Here is a 17,351-nt window from a genome sequence, read left to right as displayed (position 1 = left end):
GTGTGAGGGGGGATTGGAATAATAAAAAGATTTAATAATAGTAGTATGATGTGTACCTTGGAGCTTTTTCTTCAATGGTCTCATTCATAAATAGGCCTAATCAGCTGTTTTGATTTTTTTTGGGTGGTTTACTCTGCTGTTTTACAGTCATTTCTAATGACACATTCCTTTTATTTTACATCTGTATAGTTAAGTTATCTTTAATAGATTACATAGATAATATGTAGGCAGGCTAGTAAAGTAATCAAGCACCTAACATAGAACTGTAGAAATTGGGGTTCCCCCTGTGCTCAAGTCCAAGGTCTCATGACCTAACATACTGGTTTCAGGTCTGCATTGTGGATGCTGACATAATCAGAGTTTTCATTCACTTGCACTGTATAATTTATCAGCATCTAGCATCAGCATCCCAGTGCATGACTTCACATTTCCAGTATACATGAACTTGAACCATAGCACCACAGGTCCTGCTTTTTACCACTTTTTACCATGACTTTTAGGTTTGCATACAAGCCCAATAATATAGTGATATCTACTGAGGATGTTGCTGGCAGAAAGACACTGCATAAATATGAATGTAATTTTCCATAAAGTGCTTCCTCTAGCATAGTATTCAATCCCAGCATGTACGCATACATGCACACACACATAAATTAAACAGAAATATGGACCATGGGCACAGAATGTTCTACTTTGGTTTAATGCAGCCAAATGCAGTGCAAGATTGCAAAACACAACAAAGCAGTGTTCATGGGTCCATTATATATCATAGTGCTGCATTCCTAAAAAGCTAAAGAGTGTTGGGATATAAACACAATGTTTTTTATACTTGTATACATCTCCCTATTACCGTGAAGGCGTTTAGGGAATTTTGGTCTGTCATCCATGCGTAGGAGGAGCTAGAGTGATTTTTCATTGGAACGTTTAGGCATGGAATGTACATTAAGTGACTACTAGTTGCATAATGTTTTGGTTTTTCATTTTGTTTGCTGCCCGCTTCCTGGATTTAAGTATTAGGTTTTGGGCTATATCCCTATTCATAATGTCTTCCTAAAGCTAACTACACAGGTTACAGTCTGATTCTACAATCTCCTTTAGATCTAATAATAGCTACTCTATGTAGTGAAAGACCCTGCCAATTTTGTTATAAATTGGAGAAATTGTTTAGGAAGATGTGTATATCACATAGTTCTTGGTAATCTAAAACCTAAAAATTGGATTCCATACTAACTGTAATTTTCTTTTCCTGACTAGCTTCATGGCGGCACATTCATGGTATTAGGTTCCACCCTCCCTCTACACTGTTAGAACCATAATTTTTAGCCTTGCATAATGTAACTAGTTCACTCTGACTTTGGGAAACTGTACTACCATGTAGCTAGTCAGGAAAGGAAAATTGTGGTAAGTATGGAATACCATTTTCCAGTTTGCCGACAGCTCCATGTCGGCATGCTTATGTCAAATAACTCATTAACACAATGGGGGGATACTTAAAAGTTTTAATCACAGAGGCAAAAGCAATAGCTTGCCTCCCAAAATCAACAGTAGTTAAAATTGTCTTGTGGGAGCAGCTACACGGTCTGCATCTCTATCGGATGCAGACCGCATAGCTGCTCCTGTCAGCTCCAGCGGGAGCTCTGTCAGTTCCCAGCTCTGGCCAAATGATGGATGATTAGTAAGGTCAGCACTAGACCTTACTAATCACCACTAGATCATCAGGGAATGATGATGTGCCTCCTCCGTGCACATATGCCAGCAGGTGAGGGGGCTTGGAAGGGAGGGGGGGAGCTTTATTAACATGTGTGCTGGGGGCTTGGGAGGGAAGTTTATTATGTGTGCTGAGGGCTTGGGAGGGGGAGTTTATTATTATTATGTGGGCAGGGGGGAGTGTATTAGTGTAGGGGGTTATATTTTTGTGTGAATGTATGTATATTAGTTGCCCTCTGTGATGCGGGCACTTGCAAGGAACAGAACCTCGGAAGACGGATGCCGGCATCGGCCGGAGGACACATCGGGGCTTCCAGGGATAGTGATTGATGCCTAACTGCATGTAATGCTTTCACATATGATTGCAGGCGGTGTGCAGGCGTTTACATGCAGCAGCTGTCACCCAATCATTAATTTAAATCGGTGACAGTTGCGCTTGTAACGTGCATACATTAAAACTGGTACCGTATATGGTAGAGGCCCCCACAGGACTAAAAAAAATTGTCCAGTGGTGCCTAACTAAATTGAGTTTGAGACACCTGCTCTAGACCCTTTGTTTGCTCCTGACAGGATGACAAAGATTATATTTGCAAAAACACTTTTCATGGTTTACAGGCTCCCTATTGGAGTTCGTTTTTTTTAATATATATTCTAATATGGAAACCAGTAAGCCTATAAACAGACTTTATTGTGTAAGAGTGTAAAATGCATTGACTCTGCAAATTGTAAATTTTTAAACGTTCACTTGCAGGGGGTGTGGCTACCAGCATTGTCAAAACTTTTTAACAAGCCTGTAGCTTGTCAATCAGCACCTGGTCATCCCTAGCCCTAGCCACTGGTTAGGGGATGGGTAGCACTGCCTCTGTTCCTGAAACCCTTCCACTGTGAGCTGCAGTGTCTGAGAGGGGAATAAAATGGAGAATTTTGCTTAGCCAGGGAAGGTAAAATTAGTTTGTTAGCTTGTTTATTGTGAAGCTTTTGCATCACATTTTAACTGAATTTGGTATTTGTTTGTGTCCTACAGAAACCTCCCGTTGTATTTTAAAAATAGATAGTTGGGGAAGTCCAGTGCATGCATTTTTTCTCCCCTGTGTCAGATGAGTGTAAGCATATCTACTGAAGCTATGAAATTTACAGACGCATTTAAACCAATATAATGTACCCCATACTCTTGCAACTTCAGAGGAAACATACAACTTCAGATTAAATATGTTGACCAGGAGCTCCATGATTAAGAATCAGAATATTTCACAGAAAGGAAAATCCTTAGAGGATTCTGGGTTTAGAATCTGCTCCCCATCAGCAGACAGAAGGACACATGGTATCAACTCATTATTATATGCTTCATGTTGCTGAAAATGTGACTACAAGGCATTCTGTAAATGGTCACGGGGAGAGGGAGCTGGATAAACTACACAAGTGCTTCTGTGTATGAGAGTCACAGCTCTCGTATCTGCAGTGGGCCGGAAGTTAAGCGAGAGCTGTACTAGTTGGCATTAATGAAAGTACAGATTTTACAGAAAAGAGAAGTGCTATGAAATATACATACACCTCATCAAAAGGTAGCTTTTTTTGTACTCAGCAGAAATGTAAAAAAATAAAAATCCTTTCTGGAGTTCTGCTCTAAATGAGCAGCCAAATTACCAGACTGAAAATATGCTATAGAAGCAATCAGCTGACAATCACATATTCAAAAATATATCTTCAGACATTAAAAGAAGAGGCATTAGTTTATGTAAATAGTATTAAACAATATAAATGGGAAAAAGTAATTTGTGGATTATCCAGAAACACAATACACCATCAATAAGATTAAAAGGCAACAAAATCCATTCTGTATAACAAATCCATGAGTGAGAAGGCCATATAGACAGAAAATCAAATTTATGAGGTACCCCAGACCATCCTCATTGGGGGAATTACCGTGTTTAAAATCCTGAGGGGATAAACAGTAAATGATCCAGGCGGTATCAACACAAAAAAAAGACAAACTAGAAGCCTTGAAGACATTTTTAAAAATCGAACGATTAGACTCAAGGACTTGAACCCAGATAACATTTTTTTTCCAGTTTAATTTCAGTTTGAAATTGGCTTTGTTTTTTTTTTATTTTATTTTTTGAATAGTCAAATTAAAATATCTCTTTCAGGCTAAGCTGGGTAACATGAATACACCCATGTGATAGCTTATCCCCAAAAAAATAAAATTAATTAGTTTATGCCTCGTGGGATGGTTCAAACTCTTGACTGCTACAGTATATACAGGGAGTTTCATGAGAGTTTGTTGTGGAGACTTCTAGGAAACTATATTAAAAGAACAGAACAAACTACTTAACTGTTCATTTTGCCTGACATAGGTATCAATAATACGAAATCACCTGCACTCCATACAGCGTACAGACCTTGTTGAAAGGTTGGTGCTTGAAGTGACAACACAGATGGCCCCGTGTCAGATACAGTCTGACACGGCATCATACAGCCAACGTTTCGGGGCCATGCAGGGTCCCTTCTTCTGGGCGACATAGAGATGTTGGCTGTATGATGCATGTGACAATTTAATAAAAAGTGCTTTACTTCTTGCACACATCATCGAGTGCTGGTGACTTCTATTATGACATAAGTATCAGACGCACAATTGAAAAAACAAAAAAATTACTGAGGAAGTTGCCATATCTCCCATAGGTGAAAAATCTGACCATTTCTTTTTCCGCAGAGAGAGAGAGAGATGTTTTTTAATATGCTCTCTTAACACTGTTTCTCCGAACAGTCCTAATAATGTGACCTTGCTTAAAAGTTTTCTTTGTACGAGATAATTTTCTCTTGACTTTAGAAATATTATCTTGCTTTAAGAAAGTACAAAGGTACAAAAGTCTGTGAGCACAGATTGAAGTTCTGTCAACAGGCAGTGTCCAAATGCTAGGTTGCTTACCTCTCCATAGAATGATGCAAATTGTGGGATAAGGTTGGGAGCAATTTGTGTGTCTGCACTTGGATAAAGGAAATGCTCTTAAAACATTAGATTCAGTGCTACACATGGATTTAATCGTAATTAAATGTTTCATTAAACCATTTAACCTTTTATCTGGAGTGCTGGCGACATTAATTTCAAGGTCATGATTTGAAGACGTTCCATCTGCCCCTTTTCACTGCAGATCCTAAATACTGAGCTTGAAGCCAAATGGAGTGTGATGTGGTTTATGAATTGGTCCCATATTGGTTAGAGTGACCGATCATCATAATGCATTTTCATGTGCCTAATTTTCATGTGTGCCTGCAGATTTAACGGATAGCTTTAATGTAAGCGCAAGATAGTTTTTTGTATTGTAATTATTTTGAAAAATTACCAACTGATACCCATTTAAAAATAAAGTCTAGTCCATATTTACTCACACATACTTTTTAAGTGCCTGTTGTAAATTCCCACCTGTTTTTAGTTTGTGAAATGCCATGGCAAGATCTATTACACTAAGCTGATTATTCAAGTACTTTTAGGAGTCTGGAGTGTTTGCTAATAGGATTTTCATGCACTCATTAAACATTTATGTGAGAGATTAAAAAAAGCTATGGTATTTAAATGGTGAAACTTGATGTATATACTGTGTCTGTTCAGATTTAGTTTTAATGTAGTGTTGTTGTGTAGGTCAGAGGTCTGACTTTATACTTTGTAAATATGCTTTTCTTTTATGCCTAAATTGTTCTCAGACAGAAGTATCATGAATGGTAGCCTGATTGATTTCTAAATTCTGGCTTTAAAGTCAATCTAAGCTCAGGAGTTAAATCTTAAAAATGCATTCAACTACCTTAAGTATTAACAATGCTGTATCTTATTTTTGTATCACTCAGCTGTAGATCCTCAAATTATCTCTGAATTTATGCTGACACTGTCCTTCCTTCTGGAGGGGCGCTACTTTCGTTCCCCGTGGTCCCTGTGTGTTGTAAAGTTGCCACCACTCCAAGCTCGCTCCTGTGATGGACTACAATCTCACGTTTAGTTTACTCATTTGTATTGAAATTATAGTCCATCATGGGAGTGAACTTGGAGCAGTGGCTACTTTATAACACACACAGGGACCATGGGAAACAAAAGTAGTCACCCTCCAGAAGGAAGGAATTTGTCTGCACCAATTCAAAGATGATTTGAGGATCTACAGCTGAGTGATACACAAATAAGCTATATTATTGTTAATAGTTAAGGTACTTGAAAGCATTTTCTAAAATTTAAGTCCTGAGTTTAGTGTCCCTTTAATAAGGTGAGTTAAAAAAAATAACAAAAGGGTTTTCCGTAAGAAATGCAACATGAAGGGGTCAGTCTCAGTCTCAGTCTTACGGCTTACATGTAACAAATGCCACTATTTACAGCAACATTATTAAGCATATACAGTTGTGCTCAAAAGTTTGCAAACCTTGGCAGAAATCGTGACATTTTGGCATTGATATTGAAAATATGACTGATCACACCAAAAAAAAGAGGGTGTGTTTGTTTGAAGGAGCGCTATGTGACGATACTTAAACAAAATTGATTTGTATGGTCGAGTTCCTATAAAGAAACCTTTACTGCACTAATTCCACAGAAAAAGCCCGGTTACAATATGCCCGACAACACCTTCACACGCCTTGTAGCTTCTGGCACACTGTAATTTGGAGTAACAAGACCAAAATAGAGCTTTATGGTCACAACCATAAGCACTATGTTTGGAGAGGGGTCAACAAGGCCTATAGCTACAAGAATACCATCCCCACTGTAAAGCATGATGGTGGCTCACTGATGTTGTGGGTGTCTGTGAGCTCTAAAGGCACGGGGAATCTTGTTAAAATTGATGGCAAGATGAATGCAGCATGTTATCAGAAAATACTGTCAATTTGCATTCTTCTGCGCACGGGACGCTATTGGACCTTCCAGTATAACAATGACCCTAAGTTCAAGGCCAAGTTGACCCTTCAGTGGTTAGAGCAGAAAAAGGTGAATGTTCTGGAGTGGCCATCACAGTCTCCTGACCTTAATATCATCGAGCCACTCTGGGGAGATCTCAAACGTACGGTCCATGCAAGAGGTACAAAGACTGTGCATGACCTAGAGGCATTTTACCAAGATGAATGGGCAACTATACCACCTACAAGAATTTGGGGCCCTTATAGACAACTATTACAAAAGACTGTGAAAAACAATATTGTGCCGAGCTAATAATCATACATATCTAATAAATTGAAACATATATAAATGAGTCACATATATGAGCCTTCAAACAAATGAGGCATAGAAAATATCTACACAAAGACAAAAAATCAATAAAGACAAAAAAAGTCCCAAGGAAAAAACAAAAGCAAACAATGGTGATTGTGCAAAAAAAAAATCCTCAGATGATTTGCAGCCAATCTGCATATAACTCTCAGGTAAGGATAATCACACAATGCAGGCAGACCTTCACCTCCACCAAGTGAGTGATGACATCAAGTGAGTGCTCACCTGGGGAGGTAGACCCACAGAGCTAGGTCAAATGCGCTTTTTCCCTTCTTAATGGGGGAGGGACGTCACATTACATCAAAACACGTGACTTCATCAGGGGTCTGGGACCAGACCCCTGATGAAGTCACATGTTTTGACGTAACGTATGGGGCCAGACCCCTGATGAAGTCATGTGTTTTGACGTAACGTACGTAGGGCAGAGCTTCTGATGTCACTGCACTGAGCTGAGCCGGACGAACAGGTTTTTTTATCGCTTTGCTGCCATTTGACCTGCTGGTCTGATCTAGCAATACCCAATGCCTGTACTGTTTACACCATTGAGTGAGTACGCATTTTTTATTTAATAAATTGCATTTTATTGGACGTTACGCACTATGTCCTTGTCCTTTTTCTTTTTCCACCTGGATTTATTCTGGTACCTGTGATCTGAGGAGACCTTATCGCCTTTTCTGTTTTATATACACACACACAAACAGTATATATACATAATCTCATTGGTGTTAATTTACTGAGGGAATTTTCCCTTAGCTTAGTGAATGAGATAAAGCACTGCTGACTTCATGCAATCATGTGCAAGCAAAAATACTGCATTTTTTAAAATTATTATCATTTTTCATGCATGTGATTGGGTATTCATTGTAAAGTGAATTTTTAACACATTCACTTAGCTCTGAGAAAAATTCCCTTGCAGTTATCCTATTTATTTTTAGTAAACCAACCCTTTGGTTGGGCAAATAGGCTGTTCACATTTGTAAGATAATTTGAACTTTGCAGTGGAAGTTTCCCTTTAGCTTGGGGAATGTGGTGAAATTTCACTTTGCAAAGAATACCACATCATGTGCAAGAGCAAAAAAATATTTTTGCTTGAACATGATTAAGTAATGGAAGGCAGCAGAGCTTCCCTGCATTCACTAACCTAAAGTCAAACTCCCATGAAAATTGCTAATTCCCTTGCACAGTAAACAGCCTATTTGCCTTTAGTAAATCAACCCCATTGTCTCTAGTTTTCCATGTTTCACACTTATCAATTTGTTTAATAATTCAGAGAGCAACATACAAAGTGCAAAAACTCAAAGCAACCAATCTGAATTTGCATTGCACTAATCTGACTGAAATAATGAAAAAATATATATCTGAATGGTTCCTATATTGAGTTACTATCTTCACATGTTCTTTGTACTGCATAAAAAAAAGGTTTGTCTTTTCTTGCTTGCACTGACCAGTTTTATTTTTACCTATGTTAGAAGAAAAAAACAAAACCTGTTGTGTTATCCATGCAGTTTTTTTTAAAGGCTGGCAATATTGTCACAGACCTGTATTTGTATGTCTGTGTTGCTACCATGTACCTTTCTCTCCATTTTCAGTTTTTACAAGTATTTGTGATACATTTATGCAATGTAATTTCATTCACGTCTCAAATGGCAAAGCTGGTTGATGGACAGGCTCTGACCCAAACAGTTCACGTTACACATTTCTTAATCGATGTGCTTTATCCTACAAAGTAAAATATACGTGCGCTGAACGTGTGGAAAAGAAGAGGTTTAAAGTTTTACTCCATCCTAATTCTGTTACGATTTGCTTTGTTCACCAATCACTCTGATCCTCCTAGCAGGGGGACAAGACCCGGAGAATAAAACTGTCTGAGACTATAGATAAAAAGGCAATGAATTTTGCTTTCAAGGCAAAAGACGGTGCAGTCTATAAAAGAATGAAAACAGGAATAAAAGTACAGTATCTTTAACCTGCAGATGCATTGTACCTTTGTAAAGTTCATACTGTATAACGAAAAAAGGAAATAACTATGATGTTCCAAAGGCTTTGTAATTGTATGACACCAGACTTTGAAAAAGGTCAGTGCTTAGAGACTGTCCAAAAAATTGACAAGAAAATAGATCAATTTATTCAGAAGAGGTAGAGTAGAGTTCTCATTGTTTTTACGATGACATGACAAACTTGTCATTGTGGCTTCTGAGGGATGTGACTTTTTATTTTCCTATTGTATGTAATTTGTGTTCCCTTTATTTTTGTTACAGTGTTGCTCTTAAGACTTGGCCAAGAAGAAAATGTCAGAAGCAGCACTCCAAAGAAAAATATAGCGGATACTGTACCATACACATTGCAGAAGGTACTTTTATCTTGCATAAACTTAAAGCAAACGCCCAGATTTCATTGCTCTGCAGAAAGCTTTAACCCCTTCATGACTGAGGCCCTTTTTTCATTTTTTGCACCCATGTTATATTCCACATTTTAGGCCTGAAAATGACGTAAAACCCCCCAACATTATATATTTTCTGAATGCCAAGACCCTATAGAATATAATTGTTTGTGTTTTCTAATATTTTTTTGTTTTTTTATTTAAACTAAATAAACGTGTGATCTATCTTTTTGCCCTGGCAATCCGCAACATTGGAGCCTTCATTCAAATGGTATACCTGTGACATGGACCTCTAACCTCAATTTTAATTTCGAGTTCTTCCCCCACATGCTGTGGTAGGTGTGGCTGGTTTCTTAAGTAAACCTGGCCTTAACTATAATAGGACAGTTAGCCTTTGAGGAGGGATCTGTCTGCTGATAGACCTATTGTATATATTGCAAGACTAGAAGTCAGATGATTTTATACAAGCCACATAGCTTAACTTCTCATATCCATATAAACTATTGCAAAAGGTTGCATTAGCCGATGTAATATACTTTTTCAACTACACAGGATAATTTGGAGTGATGCAGGCCATGATAGATGAACGTAGAAATTGGCAGAAAGATGCAGTGACACTGCTGAGTTACAGGCAGTGGTCGACTTCCATACTTGCCATGTTAACAAAGAAATGGAACAAAAGAGTTCAAGGGGGATAGGGGGATCATGTGGTGTTCTCATTTTATAAGCAACATGTTCCACAAAACTGATCCTACAGTTTTGTTTCGCAAGTGATACCATAGCCATTTTTCAGAGGTCCTCTATCTATCTATCTATCTATCTATCTATCTATCTATCTATCTATCTATCTATCTATCATTTTAGGTCTTTGTTGTAAAAGCACTCAAAAATATCTGTTCCGCTATCCCTGGACATACCGTACATACATTACATGTATTTTGGCATACAGTTTATCTATCAGTGGTAGATCTTTTTCTGCTCTTTCTCAGCTCTTAAGAAGTTTTTTTTTTTTTTATCAGAATAGATTGCAAAGAAAACCGTAAGTTATTTCACACTAAACATGGGCAGTAATTACATTTCTAGAGACCTGTGCAGTGCCTTCCGTTTATTTACAGATAATGTCGTGGAAAAAGTACAGCAATTTAGAGCAAATGATTTGATTGCTTGTACTCCTAACAAATGCCATATGGCCAGGTAATCAATGCTGTCATCTTGTTATTATGGAATGACAAACATCATGTTAGCATAATAACATACTGAACAGGAAATGCTCACTTTCATTTATGTTAAGGTGGAGTGAGTAATTGGAATTATCTGAGTGCGCCAGTTTGGAATGTCACTTGGTTTGTTCTAAGTTATCATCTTTATATCCTAACCCTAATTTTATCTGCCAGGTATAAATTTCCATCTCTGCAGATATACAGTGATACATTGCTAAGAACGAGCCTAAGCCCAGAAGGCATGTTCTATTTCCTTTTAATCATCTTGACTAACTTGCAGTGTATTACATTATGCACATAGATAAGGAAAACATTCATTCAAATTTAAAATACCAATAGCTTAAGGGAACAACACTGTGCACAAATGATTCTGTTAGTTTTGAAAGATATGCTGTCACATGATTTCAAGGGAAATTAAATATCAGAATATATTTTAGGGGCACTATGCTTCTTTTGTAACATCTAAATTTCCAGTCTTCACTCCACAAAACAAGATCTTATTCTTATGTTAGTTTCTTATGCTGCATTTTTCACTTTAGAATCAGATGTGTGTATTAAGTCATTTTGCAGTGCAACTTCGTACAATTTACTCAAGTGCAAAAGTGCTGCTTTTGATGTTGATGTTTGAGATGTTGTCACCAGCTCAAAAAATGCAGGTAGAAACACAGAAAAACATGTATTTAAAATGCTTATTTGCAGTGTTTTTCCATTGCATAAATGATTTTTCATTCACTTGCAATATGCACCTATACTTACTAAATTCTGCTCTAGGGCAGACTCCGTACCCTAACACAGCTCTCTCGCACATTATAGCCCTCTCCTCTTTTGGGAGTGTCTAATTACTCTGTGCTGGGTCAGCTCCTCCACCCCTCCCTTAAAGGTGGGGCCTTTATGGATTGAACTTGTTTTTCCTGCACATCCCACAGATGCTCAATTGGATTGAGAGCTGGAGAATTTGGAGGCCAAGTCAACACCTCAAACTTGTTGTTGTGTTCCTCAAACCATTCTTGAACCATGCTTTCAGTGTGACAGGGTGCATTATCCTGCTGAAAGAGACCACTGCCATCAAGGAACATGGTTTCCATGAAGGGGTGTACTTGGTCAGCAACAATGGTTAGGTAGGTGATACCTGTCAAAGTAACATCCTTATGGATGGCAGAACCCAAGGTTTCCCAGCAGAACATTGCCCAAAGCATCACACTGCCTCTGCCAGCTCGCCTTCTTCCCAAAGTGCATCCTGGTGCCATCTCATCCCCAGGTAAACGATACACACACGTGATCATCCACATGACGTAAAAGAAAAGGTGATTCATCAGACCAGCCCACCTTCTTCCATTGCTCTGTGGTTGAGTTCTGATGCTCACTGTAGGTGCTTTTGGCGCTGGACAGGGATCAACATGGGCACCCTGACCGGTCTGCAGCTACACAACCCCATACTCAACAAACTGCAATGTACTGTGTGTTCAGACACCTCTCTATCGGTACCAGTGTTAACTTTTTCAGCCTTTGCTCCCCATGTACATCAGTGAGCCTTGACCGCCCATGACCCTGTTGCTGGTTCACCTGTTTCCATCCTTAGACCACTTTAGGTAGGTCCTGACCACTGTAGACTGGGAACATCCCGCAAAAGCTGCAGTTTTGGAGTTGCTCTGATGCAGTCATCTAGCCATCACAATTTGGCCCTTGTAAAAGTCGCTCTTCTGCTTTCAATACATCAACTTCAGAGACAAAATGTTCACTTGCTGCCTAATATATCCCACCCACTTACAGGTGCCATTGTAATGACATATTCCATTTTATTCACTTCACCTCTTAATGGTCATAATGTTATGGTTGATTAGTGTATAATCTAATGGGAAGTTTGATTCTGAAATAAATAGTCTGGTGACAGGGTCTCTTAACAGCATACAACAAACGTTGGCTGCTACTACTTAATATAATTGGACAATGGAATAGTAGAATTTTATATTCCAAAAACCAGGTAGTAGTTACAGATTTAGGATTAATTTAGGATTCATTTTACAGTTGCCAGTTTCTCCCTAGTTTGTGTTTGTAAAAAGCCTGTATACAGTGTGCCGTAGTTCTAGGTAAAATTTATAAAAATAAATAAGTTAGGAACACGCACTCAACTGCAAAGGTTGAGAAGGGAAACAACCATGGATTACACTAAGGCACACATTACAGTATTGGTTTATGTTACAAAAATCTGAGGGTTTAATGTCACTTTAACACTGCTGAAATTTCATTCAGAGGCAGCTTTTGATGTACTTTCTCTCTAGAAAACTTTTAGGAGCCAATTTGTAAATCTTCCGCCAGTTGTACACTGGGGCAAATGCCACTTGCATGTCATTTCTGCCACTAGAAGGAGCTGAGTAGCATAGGAATATTTTACAAATTTTACAAATCGGTCTCTTCTATTATGTAAAATGTTTATTTGCAAAACAAATATTGTAAAAAAAAATTAAAAAACTATTAAATTGTTAACTTAAAACAGAATGTATTTTAACCACTTCAAGACCAGATGTTTAGACCCCCTTCCTGGCCAGGCCATTTTTCAGTGTTCAGCGCTGCAGTACTTTGACTGAAGTTTATTCCGTCATGCAACGCTGTACTGAAATTAATTTTATACCATTTTTCCCACCTAGGGAGCGTGTCTGAGCGGACGTCTAAAGACGCCAGCTCAGATCTAGAGAGCTCCGGGCCAGCCCTTTTTTTTACTACGGCCGGCCCGGTAGTGGTTAAATCTCACTGCTTTTCAGGTTTTTTAAAATATATCAAATATTTTTAAAGCAAAGTAAATTAGTAAATGTGTCCTTTGCCTCCTTCAGTAGTTATCCCTACAGTATTACAGTGTACTACTTTGTACTGCAAGGGTCAAGTGCTCTTTTTCCTCTAGTGTGTAAAATACAAAGGTATATTCTCCCGAACCTCACAGTTGGTTGGCTGTTAGAGCACTCCCACCAGCCTCTCTCCTCCACTGCAGCGTTAGTATGTGCCTTGGTGTACTCACGTCCAATACACAGTGTATTAGACATGAAGATTCACAGGACCTTAGATCTCTGGAGCGGAGGGGGGCGGGGAGGGAAGCTCCAGGGAAGAGTCTAACAGCCAGCTGGCTGCAAGGTTAACCACTTAAAGGAGAACTATGGGGTCAGGGCCTTTCCCCATAGTTCTCCTTAGGGTAACGGGAGGACACAAATTAGCGCCCTCCCGTTACCCTAAGCTCAGTATACCGCGAGCTACAACATTTATTATTACCCATTTTTTTGGTAAAAACTAAAAAATGGGGTCACAGCGGGTAAATAGACGCCAAATATGTAAAGGATTAAAGTTGCCCGTGAAACCACACTAAACTACAATACCCAAAATTGACCATATGCGACACTTTAAAAGCTTTTATCGCTCATCAGTTTAGTGTTATCAGTGAATAACGGCCCTAAAATTATTGCTTGCACTCCGACATTCGTGGTCATATGTAACATGGGCAGCGCAATTTTTGTTTCCGCGCGTTGGCACATCCATTTACGTTTATAAGTGTGTATACGTGGTGGTGGGGGACTTAAAAATTTGTGGGGTTTAAATTTTTTTTTTTTATATGTGACTTTAATTTATTTTATTTTGTTTACACTTAATGTTATTGCTATCACATAGGGGTCTAACAATCCCCCATGTGACAGCTGAATGCGGAAGTGATGTAATACACATAATTTCTGCATTCAGGCATCGGAGAGGAGATCAGCAAGGAGGAAGATGCTGAGCTCCCTCCCATCCTCCTGCTGACACCCGCCTGAATCGGTCCTGGGCTCGCAGAGGGGACAGCGGAGCCCAGGATGGAAGGTAAGGGCAGGGAGGGAGCACAGAGCAGGGTAGCACATACAAGCGATCGGACGGCTATAGAGCCGCCGATCGCTTGTATGTGTAACAGCTGTTACCGGCTGTTTTACATTTTGCCGTTTACACTGTGCGGGCGTGCGCAAGCAGAATAAAAAATGCCCCACTGATAGGAGCTTGCCGTCCGTCTGTGTTTTTTTTTTACAACAAGCGGACGGGGAGTGGTTAAGGTGAGTATCATTTTGTTTTGTTTTTTACCCTAAACGAAAAAGAGCACTGAACCCTTGCAGTACGGAGGTTGCCCCACTACAAGGGTTAAGAATATTTTTTTTCCCGTTGTCCTTCTTTAATGCTGCTTGTTGACACTGGTAGATCTGTGTGTGGGACTGTTAGACTATTGCTATATGAACTGTTAGTATTGTTGTTACAATACTTCCTATTAGAAATTAGTTTTGTATAGTTGTATATATTTTAGATGTATCCCCACTACAAGGGTTAATAATAATTGTTCCCGGAGTTCTTCTTTAAATGCTGCTGATCTGACTTTTTCAATGCTATATTCTACTACCAATAATATTTCCCAGTGTCTACATTTTTCCTACCTTTAGTCCTGGGAGTTTAACAGCAGAAAGATCTTGCTTATCATGATATCTTTTGCACACCAACAGTAAATCATTATTTTTGTTTGATGAATGACTTTTATAGCCTTAGAATGCCTTACACCTAACAGAAGTAGATGCCATCAAAGAAATCCAAATAGAGAGCTCATGTGATATCAACATCGATAGGAGGTCCCCGTGGTGTAATGAGTGCACCATATACATCTTGCATTGCATCTATATCAATTTTTATAAAGACAGAGATTACCAGCACAACCATACATGCTTATAAAAGCTGACTTTTGAGGCATACAATGCTTACTGATTTCAGAAGTACTTGTCTTTCATCATAACATGTGACACAGGTTACTCAAACACACATTAGTACTGTATGGTGCATCTGTCAAAATGCCTTTTGTATGATGATATCGGGATGTACTGGTAATCCCCATCTTTTTTTGAGGTGAACAGCATCAAGATTGGAGATTAAACTAAAGTGTGTTAAGACAAAAACTTTTTTTTTCTAGTTTTGGACAAAGTAGGAAATGCTAAAGATCCCTGTCAGTTTCCATTGGGGAAACTGACATTGGGTAGATTTTTCTTGCCTTTTTGTCTAGAGCAACAACAAAAAGTAATAGGAGATCTCTCCAAAGTGTCACCAGAACAGCTTTACCCATTAAAAGATTTCCCCTCATCTTTCTGTTCCTGTGATCACTCAAAAATCCTAGATTTCTCATCACCTTATGTACCGTGGACAGTGGCCATCGGGATAAAGAACAATTGTAAATCCTATTTAGTGAAAAAAGATGGAAGTTCAAACCCTTCACATTCTATTTTAAAACTAAAACCATAGGATAAAAGGGTATGAACCTTTTTTTTTTCTCTATTTTGTTTTCATGCTTATCTACAGCAAGGATATCGGTACAATTTGTGGAAAAAAACATGCTACTAAAAGCTCATTTAAATATATTTAAACAGTGTTCTGCATAATTGCATATGTTTAGATCAAAATTATACTCGACACCCGACGCTAGTGGCAGCTGATGGATCAACTTTCTCACAGAGAATAACGATCTTCACAAAGTGTGCTGCTCCTTCACAAGGACTGGGGAACCTTCACTATGAAGCTCTAGTGAAACTCTGGCGTTTTAACCCAAAAGTCATTTGATTTGTTTACTAATTACATTATGGTTTTAGCAGGAGAATAATCGGCTATTTGTAAACTAGGTGGCCGTGTCGTGTTCTTATAATATAATATTAGGGGGCTGAACCATCATTACTAATATTATTAATGATTTTTCTTGGTGTTCCAGTGCGGGGATTTGTCTGTGCTGTGTCATTTATTACCCAGCTACAATGAACTCCACTATCTATAAACATAGCCGGTCTCTATGACAATCCGTGGAGGCCTTTTGATTGGCTTCTGATAAAACAATCTTGCACATGTCGGGGCGCACTGTGCTTTTGTTTTTAGAATTGCATGTTTGCTCACAATGCTTCCATTTGAGTGAAATTACATTTGTGAAATGTTATTTTTCATCTTGTTCGTACTAGATAAGCTATCTGGAAAAGAGGCTGGTTGAGCTAGAAGCAGACTCAAACAGAGTAAAGGAAACTAAAGATGAGTTAAAAAAGCAAAATAACTCTCTGAAGACATCCATCAAGCTTCTTCACAAAGATGTAGATTTAAGAGAGGAAAAAATTGAAAAAATGCATAAGGAAATTTTAGAGGTAAACCAGGCCAAAGAGTCCCTAGAAAAGAAGAAGGAAGAACTAAACAGAGAAGTTGCCTCCCTAAAAAGACTCTTGGTAAACAGTGACAAATTGAAGAATGAAAATCGTGACTTGCTGAGACAGGTTCATGCCCTGCAATATACACTGCACAAGACCACAGCACCAGTCCCGCTTTCCTCAATGAAATTACACAAGCAAGGCCACAGGAAGGAAGCCGTAAGCAAGGTTAAACAAAATTCAGCTAGGAAGATCTCCCTGAGACGTCACCAAGCTTTTCTTAATCAATCCATCAAGGTTATGAGCAACGTGTTTGAGAACTTCAGCAAAGACGGCTGGGAGGATGTGTGTGAAGACAGGTACAGCTCTCATTAAGTCTGCTCTGTGGAGGGGACATTGTGCATATGCAAAGCACAGGCAAATGGAGACTGAATTTCAACTACTGTTGATTTGGTATTCAGGAAAAAAAACGTTGTCAGATCCTTTGAAATATCTTGGGAGGTCTTGTTCTGAGCTTATTGACTGAAATTTGCATGCAAAATTAGCCACAACTGTACGAGCAGTTGAATAGGTGCCAGGAAACCCAAAAGAAGGCAATGCTTGATTTCTTCCAGTGATGCTATTTTCATGCAGTCATGAGGCTTGAC

General features: G+C 38.8%; 1 protein-coding gene across 1 annotated transcript in view; it reads left to right on the top strand.

The window, feature by feature from the left end:
- Window positions 1–17,351, top strand: part of CNTLN (centlein) — a 228,074-nt gene that overhangs the window by 135,298 nt on the left and 75,425 nt on the right. Inside the window, exons 14-15 of the mRNA XM_018554459.1 lie at window positions 9,202–9,293; window positions 16,528–17,063. Of these exons, the coding sequence (XP_018409961.1) occupies window positions 9,202–9,293; window positions 16,528–17,063 (628 nt within the window). The remainder of the gene's footprint in view (window positions 1–9,201; window positions 9,294–16,527; window positions 17,064–17,351) is intronic.

The sequence above is a fragment of the Nanorana parkeri genome, unplaced genomic scaffold, assembly GCF_000935625.1.
Source record: "Nanorana parkeri isolate BGI_ZX_2015 unplaced genomic scaffold, ASM93562v1 scaffold160, whole genome shotgun sequence".
NCBI classification, from domain to species: Eukaryota; Metazoa; Chordata; class Amphibia; order Anura; family Dicroglossidae; genus Nanorana; species Nanorana parkeri.
Note: the sequence above shows the minus strand (reverse complement) of the source record. Positions and strands in the feature narration are given on the sequence as shown.